The sequence below is a fragment of the Ovis aries genome, chromosome 5 (genome assembly GCF_016772045.2).
Source record: "Ovis aries strain OAR_USU_Benz2616 breed Rambouillet chromosome 5, ARS-UI_Ramb_v3.0, whole genome shotgun sequence".
Lineage (NCBI taxonomy): Eukaryota > Metazoa > Chordata > Mammalia > Artiodactyla > Bovidae > Ovis > Ovis aries.
Window position 1 is genome coordinate 13,606,454 of NC_056058.1, and position 17,579 is coordinate 13,624,032.

The following is a 17,579-nucleotide window of genomic DNA, read 5'->3' on the forward strand; positions in this document are numbered from 1 at the left end:
AACTCTCTGTGCTATTTTTTGCAACTTTTCTGTAAGCCTAAATTTATCTCCAAATAAAAAGTTAAAAACAGGGCTTCCCTGGTGGTCCAGTGGACTCCACTCTTCCACTGCAGGGGGCACAGATTTGATCCCTGGTGGAGAAGTTCCATATGTCTTGCAGTGTGGCAAAACAAAAAACAAAACAAAAGTTAAAAACAACCAGGACTACTGAAGCAGGCACTATTAATATACCCATTTTCCAGAGGAGGAAACTAAGGCACAGAGAGGTTAAGACTCCTGTCCTAGGTCACACAGCCAGTAACCACCAGGGCGTGTCCCAAACCCATGGAATATGGATCCAGAGCCCCCCACTCTTAACCACAGCACCATACTGCCTTTCTTTTACTGAAACAAAGTGCTCATATTCTGCCATCATCTTTGACTCTCACCTGTTCCATGTTGACAGATCTACAGTGTGACTTGTTTTTAAAAGGCCCCTGCAAAAAATCACTTTACGCCTACACAAATTCGTTGTTAAGAATATTCTAAAAAAGAGATTTGGTGGCTCAGAAAATATATTAGATAGTCAGGGCTTTCCAGAAAACAGAACCAATAGAAAAAATACATATATGTGTATATATTGGGTTGGCCAAAAAGTTCATACGAGAACTCCGAACGAACATCTTGGTCAACCCAATGTACGTATATGAGAGAGAGGGAGGAAGAGAGACAGATTTATTATGTGTCTATAGACTAAAGACCTGCAGTTGGCAAGCTGGAGACCCAGGAGAATAGATAATGTAGTTCAAGTCCAAGAACAAAGGTCTGAGGATCTGGAGAGCCAACAGTATAAGTTCTGTCTGAGAACTGGCAGCCTTGAGACCCAAGAAAAGCTGATATTTCAGTCCAAAGGCAGGAAAAGAACCATGTCCCAGTTCAAGGCAGTTGGGGAGGAAGAGTTCCTTCTTACTGGATGGAGGGGGAGATCAGGTATTTTGTTCTATTCTAGCTTCCAACTGATCGGATGAAGTCCATCCGTATTGAGGAGGGCAATCTGTTTTACTCAGTCTGCAAATTCAAATTTAATCTCATCCAAAAACACCCTCAATAGGCACACCCAGAATAACATTTGACCAAGTATCTGGGCACCCCCTGGCCCAGTTGACCTCACATGTAAAATCAGTCACCAGAAAAGGTAAGGACACTTATCATCTTGAAAGCTACGGACCAACTGCCATACCTATCGAAGACGTTCCCTAAGTCTCCCAGCATTGTGCGTTGTCAGGTGTTAAGATTTTTGCCAATCTGGCCCACTTTTTTAAAAAGGTCTCTTAGGGACTCCCTGGCTTCCCAGGTGGTGCTAGTGGTAAGAACCCACCTGCCAGTGCAGGAGATGTAAGAGTCACAGTTTCGGTCTCTGCGTGGGGAAGATCCCCTGGAGAAGGAAATGCAACCCGCTTGAGTATTCCTGCCTGGGAAATCCCATGGACAGAGGAGCCTGGTGGGCTACAGTCCATAGGGACTTCCTTGGCGGTCCAGTGGCTAATAATCCGTGCTCCTAATGCAGGGGGCCCAGGTTCCATTTCTGATCAGGGAACTAGATCCTGCACGCAGCAACTAAAAGACCACGCGTGCCTCAAGGAAATCAAGCATACCACAACTAAGTAAATAACTAAATACTAAAAAAAAAAAAAAAAAGTTATCTTGTTAAACCAGATGCTTTTCCTACAAAGCATCTTTTTGCAAAGCTCAAGGCTGGACGACGGAGTCGGCAACTGTAGAAAGGCCTGGGATAACCCCAGCCTGTGCCCCAATCCTCTCTTCACCCTTTTGGGGAGTCTTTTGGGGAGTGCTGGAATGAAAATGAGAAGGGGACCCCATCTCAACTGTCCTCAGTCCAAGAGGATCTCGGCAATTATGCCCTTCCTTTGTGAGTGGTTAAGCACCAACATTTCAAATTCATGTGGGTTCAAGTCCTGGCTCACTGATTTCAATTCCATTTACTAAGCATTGTCTGCTGTGTGCAAACCCTCTCCTGGGTATTAGGGATAAAACAATGAACAAAACAAGCAAAGCTCTGCCTTTGTGGAGTTTCTGTGCAGGATGAGAGGTAATAAGCAAGAAGGAGATGACAAGGAAAAGAAAGTAAGAAATGGAGATAAAGAGTAGGGGTGGGGGGGCTTCTTTTCAAATTTTTTTGGCTGCGCTGGGTCTTCGTAGCTCCTCAGGCTTTTCTCTAGTTGCGATGAGCAGGGGCTACTCTCTAGTTGCAGCATACAGGTTCCTTACTGCTGTGGCCTCTCTTATTGCAGAGCACAGGCTCTAGGGCGTGCGGGCTTCCGTAGCTGTGGCCCTTGGGCTTAGCTGCATCTTGGGCATGTGGGATCTCAGTTCCCTGACCAGGGATCGAACCCGTGTCCCCTGCACTGGCAGGCACATTCTACACTGTACCACCAGGGAAGGCTGGGCAGGGGGTGTGGTGGGGAGCTTTTTAAAATCACTTACTCAAATGGAAGCTTTTATGGAGGTGAACATACTCACTGCCGGGTGCAAACCCTTAATGAAACAGCACACTCCTTGCCCATCTTCTCACAGTCTGGGGGTGGGCGATGCTATTATTTCAGACCAGGTGGTCAGGGAGGGCTTCTCTGAAGAGGGGACAGCTGAGAAGAGGAAATGAGGGAGAGGGCACACAGACATCTTGTGGAAATGGGTCCAGGTGGAAGGGTCTACAAAGTTGAGAACATGCTTGGGCACCTAAGAAATATGCGTGGAAGGATCTGGAAGCAGCAGGAGCAGTGTGACCCTGGGAGACTGACCTGGTTTCTCTGAATCTTGGGTTTCTTTATTTATAAAAAGAGTCTAAGGGACTTCCCTGGAGGTCCAGTGGTTACAACTCTGTGTTTCCAATGCAAGGGGTTCGGATTTGATTCCTGGTTAGGGAACTAAGATCCCACATGCTGTGAGGCGAAAAAAAAAAAAAAAGTCTAAGACTTTCCACCCCAAGAGGGTGGATATGACAGTGAAATTTTAATCTTAAATCTCACTTAAGAGATTAAATCTCTTAAATCTCACTTAAGAGATTAAATCTCTTAAATGAGGTTGCGCCTGGAAGGGTGTCTGGCATGGAGTGAGCCCTCCAGAAACAGGAGCCATTTGGGGAGGGGAAAGTTAGGTGCGGGGTGGGCTGGCAGCCTCAAAATTGCCAAGACAGGCAAGTGTAGGGAGAAAGGGCTGAGTCTCCTGGAGACAGGAACAGAGGTGTGTGTGTGTGTGTGAGAAAGAGAGAGAGAGAGACAGTTCTGACAGAAAGTTTCTAGGCTCTCCTAAGATTAAGGAAAGACAGAACTTTTCTTTCATGACTGTTATGGGACTCTTTGGCAACTATGACTTACAAAACCCATCCTTCCCATTTAAGTGGCAAACTGAGGCACAGAGGGGCTGCTGGCCTGGGAAGCGCCACCTAGGAGCTGCACGTCGAGCGGCCAGTGATGAGGGAGTCCTCTAAGACGGGCCTCGGGATGGGGTTCCGTCCCTTCTCTCCGCCTCTAGCCCCATCCATCAGACATAGGCAGGGATACAGAGGAAAAACGATGACCGAGAGGCGTGAAACAGAGACACAAAGGCGGAAAGATGACAGGGAAGACATGGGGACAGAGAGAAAGAGACAGTGAGACAGGCAAATTCATAGAGACGCAGAGACAAAGGCTGTGACAGAAAAAGGCTAGGCGACGCAGAGAAACGGATACAGAAAGACCAAAAGGCACAGCAAGAGATAAAGACACCGACCCAGAACTGGAGGGACAAATGAACCCAAAACGGAATGCCCCCTAGGGAGACCCCGGGCTGCCCCGTCTGCGGGGCTGCCAAGTGCTCCCCCACCCCGCCCCCGTCGTGCCTGGGCCGTGACTTCAGAGCCAGCGCGGATTCTATAAATGGCCAAGCGGCCGCGGGCTGGGGGCGGGGCCGAGTGAGTCAGCGCGTGGCGTCAACGCTGCCCGGATGCCGCCAGGCCCCGCCCCCACCCTCCTGATCCGCCAGGGGGCGCCGCCCCGAGCTCGGCCAAGGTCTTCGCATGCGCAGTAGCGACCTGTGGCCCGCCGAGGACCGCTCAGCTTGGGCAGGGTCTCCGAATCTGTGCGGAGGAGTCCTCGCTCCACCACCGTCGAGCTGTGTGACTGAGGGCAGTCGGCTTCACCTCTCTGTGCATCGCTTAGACCCACACATCATACGGCTGCTGTGAGGAATGAGTTAACAGATCCAAAGCACTCAGTACTTAGTAGGAGCTAATTGTTAGATACCTTTTATGTGTTATAGCATTATCTTCAACATACCGTTACACTCCATCAACTTGTCCTTAGTTGCCTTAGCTCCCGGGGTCTCAAATGAGAGCGATCTGCCGCCACCCCCTCCCACCCCCATGCTGTTCCCAGGGACCCTTGGCAACCTCTGGGGACATTTCTGTTTGGGGGGAAGGGGTGCAAGTAGACTTCCCTGGTGGTCCGGTGGTTAAGACTCTGTGCTTCCACTGCAGGGGGCACGGGTTCGATCCCTGGTGGGGAACTAAGATCCCACATGCCCCGCGCAGTGCAGCCGAAAGAAAAAAAGACTGGACAGCGCCTTGTCCCCGCCCCTGCCCCCCATTGTGAATTATCCAGTCTGGATGTCAACAGTACCAAAATTGAGAAACCTTACCTTAGCCTCATAGGATTAGGGTCAGAGGCCCTGGTTCAAACTGCTCTGCCACTAGTGAGCTGTGATACTGGGAAAGGAAGTCCACACTTGCCTTTCCGTGCTTCAGTTTCCCCATGTGAAAAGTGCCTGAGATAATAGTAACATCCACTTCTGAGGGTGTGGTGAGGTATGACGCATGCGCAGCCCTTGGGCCAGGGTCTGCCACAAGGGCTGTTTTCCTATTAGTACATCACGACTGTGCCCTTAGCATGTAGCCAGCAAATTGCTGGCCTCAACATGTATGATACATCACAGTTTGCTGGCATTTTATTCAAGTGTCACTTGTGGTGGTGGTGGTGGTGGTGGTGTTCAGTCACTCAGTCATGTCACACTCTGCAGCCTCATAGGCTGCAGCACACCAGGCTCTTCTGTCCTCCACTATCTCCCAGAATTTGCTCAAATTCATGTCCATTGAGTCGATAATGCCATCCAACCATCTCATCCTCTGTCGCCTCCTTCTCCTCCTGCTCTTAATCTTTCCCAGCATCGGTGTATTTTCCAATGAGTCAGCTCTTCGCATCAGGTGGCCAAAGTATTGGAGCTCCAGCTTCAGCATCAGTCGTTCCAATGAATATTCAGGATTGATTTCCTTTAAGATTGACTGGTTTGATCTCCTTGCAGTCCATAGGGTTCTCAAGAGTCTTCTCCAGCAGCACAGTTGGAACATGGCCTAAACCTACATGGTATGATGTGGGCATGTCATCCACCCCTGTGGCCCAGGGGTGAGACCTGGCCAGGCAAGGCTGCTGACAGGTGTTCATTCCAGGCCAGCCTGGCTGGAACAGGGATATGGGGGAGGGGGGGGCGGGGTGCCCATGGCCTGGAACCCACTAACACAGCCACTCCGTGGTTCAGACAGCCCACATGTGGATGGGTAGGGTAGGAGCCAGGATCTCTGCTCCTCTAGATCCTTATGAGGGGCTGGAGAAGACAGAAGTGGGGTGCCAGATTCTCAGCAGATGTACTGCTATTTCCTGAGTCTCTCTGTACCAGGCTCTGCCCTAGACATGTCAGAGGCACTATTTCTTCTTCCTGTGTTTTTTTTTTTTTTTTGGGGGGGGGCGAACCCTGTGGCATGAGAATCTCCCTGACCAGGCACCGAACCTGTGCCACCTGCAGTGGAATCGCGGAGTCTTTTACTGGACTGCCAGGGAATTCCCAGGCATTATTTCTTCTGATCCTCTCAACACTCTCCTGAGCACTATCATTACTCCATTTTCCAGATGTGGCAACAGGGGCTTAGAGAGGACTGGCCTACATTTATAGACCGCTGGTGTCTGGACTTAAATCCAGGGTGGCACTCATAAACTACCACAGGTGGTAGTCCTGCCTCAAGACTGGTGAGAAGTGAAGAATGATGACCTCAGAGACCTGGAGAGATGGCCTCAGAATCAGACAAATAGAAATTAAGAGACCCAGCTGGAGAAAACAGGGGAGAGTGGGGCAAGGTTGGTCTCTGTCTGGCCAAGCAACTGAAAGGGAAAAGTGTAAGTCGCTCAGTCATGTCCAACTCTTTGTGACCCCATGGACTGTAGCCGGTGTAGGCTCCTCTGTCCATGGAACTCTCCAGGCAAGAATACCAGAGTGGGTTGCCATTTCCTCCTCCAGGGGATCTTCCAGACCCAGGGATCGAACCTAGGTCTCCTGAATTGCAGGCAGATTCTTTTTGGTCTGAGCTACCAGGGAAGCCCCTGGCCAAGCAACCCCTGCCCCCCCCAAAAAAGAATAACCCAGGCTGCCCCCCTAGGTGGAAACAATGACACAATCAGCTCCCAATACCAAGGCCCTGACATCACGAAGGGGGGGTGGCCGAGGTGGGGGGCGCCCCGCCCCTTGGCAGGTCCCTACGGCCAATGGGACGGGCTTGGAAGAGGCCCGGGCCGCCTCCAGAGCTTCAAAAACGTGTGAGGAGGGAAGAGGGTGCAGACGGAGCTTCAGCTGCTGCCGCCGGCCCCAGCGCGCTGCCACCGCTGCCCACCCACCACCAACCAGCATGTCCTCCGCTCACTTCAACCGAGGCCCCGCCTACGGGCTGTCGGCTGAGGTCAAGAACAAGGTAGGGCTGGAGGGCCTCCCACCCCAGCCTGGCCCACTTGCCCTGCCAGGCCAGAGGCCCGGCTCTTGGGGTTCCCTGGACCCCCTTCTTGCCTGTCCCAAGTGACTTGGAACCTGAGACAGAAAAAGGACCAACATGGGGAGGGGGCTGCCTACCTCCTTGGCCTGAGCATCCCAAAGCCCTCAGCTATACTGTTGGGGTGTAAATGGGGTGTGGGCATGCAGGTGCTCACAGGTAAACTGAGGCAGTGGGTCCACTGGGAAAACCCCGCCTGATCAGGGTTCCCTGTTAACCTCTTTGTTCCTGGGGAGTGGAGGAGAGACTTGATTTTGCACACTCCTGGCCTGACTCCAGAGCTGGGGTTCCTGGGAGGTGAGGCCCCAAAGTGTGGGGAACTGTGAAGGAAAGGGAGACAGCTGGGGAAGGGCAGAGGGTGGGCATTAGGGACACAGCGAGATCTCCTGATTTTGGAGCTGAGAAGACACATGGCTTTCATGCTATGATGGGTAAACTGAGGTTGAGAGGGGAGACAAGTCTCTCAGGTCCTATATATGGGAGGTGAAGAATTGGGCCCTTGAACTTGCTCCCTCCCCCACATCAAAATGGGGTCGGCGTCTCTAGGGCTGCAAATTTGAAGTCTCCAGCCCACTGGAACGCTCCCATGAGCGCTGCTAGGGGAATAATCCCTGTCCCATTTAACAGAAGGGAACACTGAGGCTCGGATCGACTGTTCCACAGGCAGGAAGGGAGGAGCTGGGATTGGGAACTCGGGTCGGGGGGATTCTCGGAGCCGGAGGAGGGGGCAGGTGGGGGGCGAGTGCTCGGGCGGGAGACGGATCCAAGCGCCGCGCCCCCCCTTCCCCCAGCGCCGGCCCCAGAGCCGTGAGGAGCCGCCGCGCCATATAAGGCGGCCTCGGGAGCCCGGCCCGCGGGGCCGCGCTATATAAGGGCCGGTTTGCTTTATAAAGCCGGGCTGGTGGGGAGGGGGGCGGCAGGGACGGGGCCAGGTGAGGGGGCCGCCCCTCCTCCTTCCCTCCCCCCAGGAGAAGGGGCAGCCGGGTCCCCCAGGGGCCGGGAGCCAGTCTGGGCTGGGGTAGAGGGTTCTGGAAATACGGAGAGGGTGCGAAGTGGGAGAGGAGAGGAGGGAGAGACGGAGACAGATTCTGGAAGCCTGAGACATGAGAGAGACGGATGGGGGAGGGCGAGCCTGGAGTGAGATAAGACGGAGACAGGGATGAAGAGGCGGAGAGAGGGCCGAGTCCTCCACCCCCACCCCGATCAGGAGAAGGGAACCTGGAGTCGGAGAGACAGAGAGAGACCTACGAAAGCAGAGATGGGCGAACCACGACCCCCACCCCCACCCAGACAGGCAGATTTGGGGACAGGATGACAGAGCCAAGGAAAGAGCAAGGAGAGAGGCTGAGGACATCCTGCGATGGGGAGAGAGAGAAATACAGACATGCGTGAGGCCCGGAGTGAGACAAAGACAGACCCTCACCCCCAGCCCGAGAGGGAGCCCCAGCGCTGAGGACCTGGACAGACACCGAGACAGGGATGTGAGGCAGACCAGCCCCCAGCAAGGCGGCATGCGGGGCACCTCCTTTGGGCTCCTCCTCCCCTGCCTGAAGCATCCAGGAGAGGGAGGGGGCAGGGCCAGGGGAAGCTAAGCCCCAAGTTTGGTCTGGAGGGGGAACCAAGAGGCCAGGCGCCGACCCCACCCAGCTCTGAGTATCTCTCTCCCCACCCCTTAGACCAAGTTCTCTGGTGCCAAACCTCAGAATGCCTGGAATGGCCCCCTGGGCAGGTGCCACCTCAACCCTGGTCCTCAGCGCCCCCCCTCACCCCCCCGCCACCCCCCTCCATTGGACGCTGGGACAGAATTGCCTTAGTTGGGAAGGGATGAGGGAAGAGATTGGGACTAGGGAGCCTTGGATTGGGCCAGCGAGCCAGCCCTACTCCCCGCTGTGTCCTCACCATTCTCTCTCTGCCCCCTACCCCCCAGCTGGCCCAGAAGTATGACCACCAGCGGGAGCAGGAGCTCCGAGAGTGGATCGAGGGGGTGACGGGGCGCCGCATCGGCAACAACTTCATGGACGGCCTCAAAGACGGCATCATTCTTTGCGAGTGAGTGGGGACCACCATGGCCCACTTGGGCTGCCCCCCAACCCCTCATCTCAACTCCTGAACCCTTCAAAATGACCATGAGCTCAGAGCTTGGACACTTGATACCTGACACCTCCAAACAGAACTCTGAGGTGGCAGATAATCATTGTACCCATTTAACAGTAAACAGAGGCCCAGTTAGGTAAAGCACGTCACCCAAAGTCCCACACTGTGCCAACAGAAATGACTTCAGAACCTAGAGTCTGAACTGCCAGGCATACAGGGCAGCCACATTTATTGTCTCCGGAGTCCCAAGAATGGGAGGTCACAGCTAAAAGGCACCAAGCCACATTCCCCCTGGAGAAGGAAATGGCAACCCGCTCCAGTATTCTTTCTTGCCTGGAAAACCTCATGGACAGAAGAGCCTTGTGGGCTATAGTCCATGGGGTCTCAAAGAACCGTTCACGACGTAGGGACTGAGCGCACACACCTGAGGGATGTGCCACAATAATTTCAGTGGGTCCTGATTTTCTCCTCCTCTCAAAACCTATTCACCAAGAGAGAGGCCAGCCCTCACAATTCCCAAGCCCTGACTCTAGATTCTATCTTCTAGATTTCACCACAATCCTATTTCTGGGTAGGAACCCTGAGTCCAGCCCCGGGGTCATGTCTGCATCTCTGAGTCTGACCCAGGGCAGGGTAACCATGTGGGCCAGAGGTTGTGCTTGGGAATCTTCCAGAAGCTGCCCAGAAGCACCTTGTTACCAAGCCCTAGCTGCTGGAAAGGGAGGGACTGGGGGGATGCTGTTCAACCACATCCAAGGAATGGGGGATGGTCTGATGTCCCAGGCCGTACAGAGTGCAGACCCACCTGTTTATGGAGGAGGCACATTTATGGAGCGCCTGCTGTGTGCCAGCCAGGTATAGGCACTGGCGATAGTGAACGAAATAGACTCGACTTGGGGCGCATACAGAACTTTAGTCCTGATGGAGGTGATTGAACAAATAATTGATGAAATAATCACATACGGGCCTGTGGTGGGAAGTACCGTGGGGAAAAGTCAAGCTGGGAAGGATGGGGGCGGTGGGTGGAGGAATGAAGTGTTGCTGTTTTGTACAGAATGGCTTGGAAGCTCATTCTGAAGAGGTAGCTTTGGAGCAGAATCTCGGATGAAGTGAGGGAAGTTGCTCCTGGGACATCATAGGGAAGCGTGGGTCAGGTAGAGGGGACAGCCAGTGCAAAGGCTCTGGGGTGGGAACACGCCTTATGGGTTCAAGGATGCTGAAGAGGCTGGAGTGACCAGGGAAAGTGGAGGGAGTTAGCTGGGGACCAGATAGTGCAGGGTCGCTGTGTCATTCATGCTAAGGAGTTAGGCTTTTATTCTCAAGGCATTGGAGTGTTTTGAACTGGGTAGTAACTGGAGTTTTTTTTTTTTTTTCCAAGGTTCCAATATTTTCTTTTAATTGGAAGATACTTAGGATTTTTTGAAGTATAGTTGATTTACAGGCTTCCCAGTTGACACTAGTGGTAAAGAATCTGCCTGCTAATGCAGGAGACATAAGAGATGCCGTTTCCTTGGGTTGGGAAGATCCCCTGGAGGAGGAAACGGCACCATACTCCAGTGTTCTTGCTGGGAGAATTCCATGGACAGAGGAGCCTGGTGCTCTATAGTCCATGGGTTGCAAAGAGTCGGACAGAGCTGAGCCTCTGAGCACATAGTTGATTTACAGTTGTGTTCACGCCTGCTGTACAGCAAAGTTAAACAAAGTCCTGCTGTATAGCACAGGAAACTATTTAATATCCTACAATAAACCATAATGGGAATTCTGGGGACCACACTGCACAGCTTGCAGGATCTTAGCTCCCCAATCAGGGATCAAACCCTGGCCCTGCAGGGTGAGAGTGCCTGTGTGCTCAGTCGTGTCCGACTTTTGGGACTCCATGGACTGTAGCCTCTCAGGCTCTTCTGTCCATGGAATTTTCCAGGCAAGAACACTGGAGTGGATTTCCATTTCCTCCTCCAGGGAATCTTCCTGACCCAGGGATCAAACCTGAGTCTCCTGCATTTCCGGCATTGGCAGGCAGATTCTTTACCACTAGCGCCACCGGGGAAGCCCCTGGAATTGTTCTAAGAAGGGCATTTAAGCTGTAGGGTTAGGAGCCTCTGGAGGGGACGAGATGGAAAGTGGGAGCCCACAGGGAGGCCATGGCAGGATCCCAGGAGAGAGACACTGGTGGCTCAGAGCGGGGTGGAGGTGGGCTTCTGGAAGTCTTCCGGAGGCCGAGCCAAAGGAATTGCTGAGGGATTGGATGTGGAGTGAGAAAAAGGCAGAGGAGTGTCAAGGGCAGTGGAGGGCTTTTAGTGAGCTGCAGAAGACGGAGGGAGTTCTGTAGGGGGAAGTGGATAGCAGGAGTCTCGGTGCAGTGCATTTGTTTGAGACCCACATGTAGTGGGGAGACGGGCTTCCTTGGTCGCTCAGACAGTAAAAAATCCCTCTGTGATTCGGGATACCTGGGTTCCATCCCTGGGTTGGGAAGGTCCCCTGGAGGAGGGCATGGCAACCCACTCCAGTATTCTTGCCTGGAGAATCCATGGACAGAGGAGCCTGGCAGGCTACAGTCTATGGGGTTGCAAAGAGTCAGGCATGACTGAGCAAATATACTATTACTCCGCGGGGAGATGGAATGGAGAGTGGGAGGTGGGCTACAGGAAGCTTTGAGGGAGTCATTGGCATATGAATGGCATTTAAAGTCAAGAGACTGGGGACTTCCTGGTGGTCCAGTGGCTAAGACTCCACACTCCCCATGCACGCGGCCTGGGTTTCATCCTTGGTCAGGGAAGTGGATCCCACATGCCACAACTTAGAGTCTGCATACTGCAACTCAAAACAAAACAAAACAAAACACCTCCCACATGCCACAACTAAGACCCAGCGCAGCCAAATAAATAAAGTCAAGAGGCTGAACGAGATCACCGGGGTGATGGTGGCCTCAGAAGAGGCCCCAGTGCTGAGCTGTGGGCTCTTCCAGACGTAATGGTTGGAATGAGAAAAGGAGCCTGGGGAATTTCCTGGTGGTCAAGTGATTAGGACTCAGGGCTTTGAACTGCTGAGGGCCCAGGTTCAATCCCTGGTCAGGGAACTAAGATCCTACAAGTGGTGCAGAGCAGCCAAAGGTAAAAAAAAAAAAAAAAAAGAAAATGAAAATGAAACATGGTCACCAGTGAGGCAGGGGCACCCCAGAAGACTACTCTCCACCTCCTGTAGGGAGACTTTCTGACCAGAACAGGTCCAGCTTCCTGAAGTTGGCTTTCCATCTGGGTCTAGCCCGCGTGTTTGGGTGGTCTGTGGTGGGGCTGTCTCTGAGGTCTGACTGCAGTGAGAAACCCCAAAAAGTCTGGCGCCTCCTGATTGTCATCCTGATCCCCGGTCCCGCTGGGCTGGGCTTGGATACGGGCAGCAGGGAGTCCCCTGCCTCAGCCCCCTCCCCTACACCTTGTAGGTTCATCAATAAGCTCCAGCCAGGCTCCGTGAAGAAAGTAAATGAGTCCACCCAGAACTGGCATCAGGTGAGCCCCGATTCTCAACTCTTTAGTCTGTTAACTCTCTGGCCTGGAGCCCCTCCCACTTCCACCCGTAGCCCCGCCCACCTCCACCCAGCCCCGCCCACGCCCCCCCCCGCCCCCCGCCCCAGCCCCTGACCTCTGCCGGCTCCCCTCCAGCTGGAGAACATCGGCAACTTCATCAAGGCCATCACCAAGTACGGGGTGAAGCCCCACGATATCTTTGAAGCCAACGACCTGTTCGAGAACACCAACCACACGCAAGTGCAGTCCACCCTCCTGGCCCTGGCCAGCATGGTGAGTGTGGGTGAAGGGTGGGCGCTCTGGGTTGGGATGTGGGTGGAGCTTCTTGTACCCCGCCCCCTGCATGGTACTCCCACCCCAGTCCCTGCTTGGCGGAGAGAGGGAAAGCGGGTGCCTCTCAGGGCTTTCAGTGCAACTGTGTGGCCCAGAGGCTCTTTTGTCAGTCCCTGGCCCTCCCCTCCTCACCCAGGCCAAGACGAAAGGGAACAAGGTGAACGTGGGAGTGAAATACGCGGAGAAGCAGGAACGGAAATTTGAGCCAGAGAAGCTAAGAGAAGGGCGGAACATTATCGGGCTGCAGGTATGGCCCTTTCCTCGCCTGGGTCTTGCTGATGAGCTGTGGTTGAGGAGGGCACCCTGGTCCCTGCAGGCTTTGGTGGGTTGGAGCGGGTACAGAATATGTGGTCTTTAGGAAACCCTATGCTTAGCATTTTCGGTACCTTAACTCACTCCTCTGACAGTCCTAGGGGGTGGGTACTGTTACCGTCATGCCCTTTATACAGATGGGAAAACTGAGGCCTGGAGGTTAGCACACTTGCTAGGATTGCTCAGGTGATGAGTAGCTGAACCCTGGAAATCAGGCCACTTAGCAGTCATGTGACACACCTTCTCTGAGCCTCAGTTTCCATTCTGTTGCCCCAGGGGGGTGGAAACAGGGCCTCATTAGAGGGCCATGTGACTGCTGACATCAGTAGTGTCTGGTCGCTTTCGGTGGGATCCTGTAACCCCCCGGGTGACTCTCCTCCTGGCTCCCTAGATGGGCACCAACAAGTTTGCCAGCCAGCAGGGCATGACGGCCTACGGCACCCGGCGCCACCTCTATGACCCCAAGCTGGGCACGGATCAGCCCCTGGACCAGGCCACCATCAGCCTGCAGATGGGCACCAACAAGGGAGCCAGCCAGGTGTGTTGCGGGGCAAGGGGGGCTGTGCGCGTGGCAGGCTGGTGGGGCTCTCAGGGTCCCCCATGGCCTGACTGCTGCGCTGCCCTCCGCAGGCCGGCATGACTGCACCAGGGACCAAGCGGCAGATCTTCGAGCCGGGGCTGGGCATGGAGCACTGTGACACACTCAACGTCAGCCTGCAGATGGGCAGCAACAAGGGAGCTTCGCAGCGGGGCATGACGGTGTACGGGCTGCCCCGCCAGGTCTACGACCCCAAGTACTGCCTGACGCCTGAGTACCCCGAGCTGGGCGAGCCGGCCCACAACCACCACCCGCACAACTACTACAACTCCGCCTAGGGCCCCAGTCCTCCTGCCTTCCCCCAGGGAGGCTGGCTGCTGCTCTTGGCAGGGCCTAGCCCGGCCTGCCGACCCCCTCCCCCTGCATGGCTCCTCTGGCCCCCGGGCACCTGCCTACAGGGTTAGCGTTTGGGGGGAGCAGAAGGTGGGGGGGGGCTGTGGAGAGGGGGCTCCTCCCTGGTGAGCTGCAGGGTCCAACATGGAGCTGGGTGTTCCCCACAGCACCCAAAGGACGCACTGAGCAAAGCTACCCCGCTGTCCCCCACTCCCCATAGCTGGGTTCCCCCCCTGCCAGGACAAGAAGCCCTCCCAAGCGAAGCCCCCAGAGCCCAGGCTCGACCCCTCCCCACCCCATTCCCTCAGCGGGCGCAAACTGCATGCCCAGACCCCTGGCGGACACACTCGGTTTGGTTTGCAGCTGGCTTACGGGGTGTGACAGCGGCGTTTGTGACGCGAGCACTTTCTTTTTCTACTTCACTGGAGCACAATAAATGGCTGTAAAATCACCCGAGGGGCCTCCCTTGTGGCTTGGTCAGTAAAGAATATGCCTGCAATGTAGGTGGACTCGGGTTTGATCTCTGGGTTGGGAAGATTCCCTGGAGAAGGGAATGGCTACCCACTCCAATATTCTTGCCTGTAGAATTCCATGGACAGAGGAGCCCGGTGGGCTATAGTCCATGGGGTCACAAAGAGTCGGACACGACTTAGCGACTAAACATCATCAACCATCACAATCACCTGAGTGCTTAGGGCCGCTCTGTCCCAGGGCCTGTGTGGCTGCCGCGCATGCTCAGGGTACACTCCATTTCCTGCACACACATCTGCCCAGGGGCACACACACACACACGCAGGCACCCTAAGATATACATACTGAGCTCACAGTACTCGGTGGACCCAGGACTCATACCCCCCCAAAAAAATCCACACAAATGCACACTTCATGTGTATGGTGTACACACACTCCCTGCAGCCTTAGTGCACACACCTTTTCACACAGATACTCACAGGTGCAGTACACATGCCTACCCAAGACAAAAACACACCTTCACACACATACACAATACACACACACACACACTCAGCGCCCATGTACCTACCCTGGGAGCCTGTGGGTCATGTTGAGGTCAGCACTGGGATGGGTGAGATACGATGTGAATCAGTTTTGGAGCCAGCCAGCCAAGTGACCTTGGGCAAGTCACCTCCCCTCCCTAGGTCTGTTTTCCCATCAGGAAAATGATGACATTGAAGCCTGTGGGAGTCACAGGAAGCTTCAATGAAATGACGCCTCCAGACAGGGGATGGTATTCGGCACTGATCATGAGAATAGACCACAAGCCTAGTCCTGGAAGCCCCTGTGGGCAGAGTGAGTCCTTGAGTCCCGGAGTAGACTATGGGGCTTCCATGGTGGCTCAGTGGTAAAGAATCCACCTACCAGTGCAGAAGACTTGAGTTCAATCTCTGGTCCGGAAAGATCCCCTGGAGGAGGAAATGGCAACCCACATCAGTATCCTTGCCTGGGAAATTCCATGGACGAGGAGCCTGTAGGGGTACAGTCCATGGGGTTGCAGAGTCAGGCATGACTGAGCGACTAAACCACCACCAAACTGTGGGGAGGTGGGAGGGGACAGGGCAGTGGGGAAGATGGGCACTCCAGATGCCCAGGGCAATGGCTTTTTTCCAACTGGCACAGAGCAGTTAAGTAGCTGACCACAGGGTGCCGTTGGCCTGTGTGCCTGGCTCACACTGTGCCCTGTGCTCAGGGCTCATCTCCAATCCTGGCCTGCCAGCCAGGGATCCCAGTAGCCTGGACGAGGTCCCAACTCTCCCTATCTCAGGGGAGACCCCACTCTTCCTGCTTTCCTGCCCGGAAGTTACCCACTACCAGGGTTCCATGGAGAGGATGTGGCCTGCCATGCTGGGGGCTCAGAGCAGTCCACCTCCCCAGGGTGGGCTGGCGGGGTGGGGCGGGGCAGGGCAAGGCTGGAATGGGGGGAACTGCTGGGATGGACATCAGAAGCCCCCTGTGCTTGCACAACCCCTGGGGCCTCATAAAGCAGATTCCAGGAGCTCTTGGCTTGGCTACCCTGAGTCCTGCTCCCCCAGGGCCAGTGGGGGGAAGCTATGCTGAGGAGGATCCTTGCCTGGCCCAGGGCCCTGCCTCCTCGGGAAAACAGCACCATATTAGCACTTAGACTGTGAGACTGGGGTAGGCGGGCCCTGGTTGACAGAAGTGCAAGTCCCCTTTCCCTGGACCGCAGAGAGCAGCCCCCGACCCAGGTGCCTGTCCAGCCACTCTATGTCCACTAGGTCCTGCCTTGGCCATGGGATCCCACCTGAGTGAGGTCTTGGAAGGGGAGGTAGGAGCACCGGACTGGGGGCATGTCAGGGCGGGGTGGGCCTCAGGGAACACCCGTCAGACCCAACGGCTGGGCCTGGTGGCTAGGGCTTCTGGCCAGCTCAGCATCTTCCTCTGCTGTTCATATTCCTTGCTGCCCTTGTGGGTCACCATCTGCTGGCACCGTGTCAGGAATCACACTGGGTGCCTCTGTCCTCAGGGTGGCCCTGGGACAGTTTCCATCATCCTTCCACTTGCTGCCCAGGCTCACGGGGCTGCGTGGAGGAGCTTGCGCTGCCCCGTGCTGCCAGAGCATCAGGACTACCAGATTGTCTGGGATCTCGCCGTCCGCTTGTTCAGGTGTGTTTTTGTTTCCAACACCACCAATCAGTTAACTCAATTCTGACATGACCTGAAGACAGCATCTGATCCCACAGGATAAGGGTTCTGTTCAGGACTGACCTTTCCTCATGTCAGGAGCCAATCACAAGTCCAGGTTGTTCCCTGTGCTTCTGACCGACCGACCAGCTGTAGGTCGGGGTGGGAGGGTTCCCTCCACCCACTCCTCAGATTTTGTTAATTTACTACACTGGTTCACAAAACCTGGAGAAACATTTTACTTTTTATTAGATCACTGGTTTTATTATTACTTTGGTTTTATTATGGAAGGATCAAACTCAGGAGGAGCCAGAAGGGAGGGGCATACAGAGCAAGGCTTGGGAGGGGTGTGGAACTCCCGAATCCTTTCCATGTGTTCTGGCACCTCTAAGTGTTCACCAAAGGCAGAAGTTCATCAGATCTTGTTCTCAAAGCTTCATCTGTAGGTCCCCTTGTTGTTGTTCAGTTGCTAAGTCATGTCTGACTCTGTGACCCCATGGACTGTAGCCCTTCAGGCTTCCCTGTCCTCCTCTATCTCCTGGAGTTTGCTCAGATTCATATCCCAATGGCTCAGTGGGTATAGAATCTGCCTGCAGTGCAGGAGACAGAGGAGACATGGATTTGATCCCTAGGTCAGGAAGATCCCCTGGAGGACATGGCAACCGGCAACCATGCCAATATTCTTGCCTAGAAAATCTCATGGACAGAGGAGCCTGGTGGGCTATAGTCCATGGGGTCAGAGTCGGACACAGCTGAGCAACTAACATGTCCATTGTGTCAGTGATTCTATCCAACCATCTCATCCTCTGCTGCCCCCCTTCTCCTCCTGCCCTCAATCTTTCCCAGCATCAGGGTCTTTTCCAGTGAGTCAGCTTCCCATCAGGTG

At 54.5% G+C, this 17,579-nt stretch overlaps 1 protein-coding gene across 1 annotated transcript; it reads left to right on the forward strand.

The window, feature by feature from the left end:
• Positions 1-6,631: 6,631 nt before the first annotated feature.
• CNN1 (calponin 1) lies at positions 6,632-14,486 on the forward strand. The gene is given in 7 exon segments (NM_001009456.1): positions 6,632-6,769; positions 8,772-8,893; positions 12,375-12,441; positions 12,595-12,732; positions 12,929-13,039; positions 13,496-13,642; positions 13,735-14,486. Coding segments are annotated over 7 exon segments (894 nt in total). The 5' UTR covers positions 6,632-6,706; the 3' UTR covers positions 13,981-14,486.
• Positions 14,487-17,579: the final 3,093 nt, after the last annotated feature.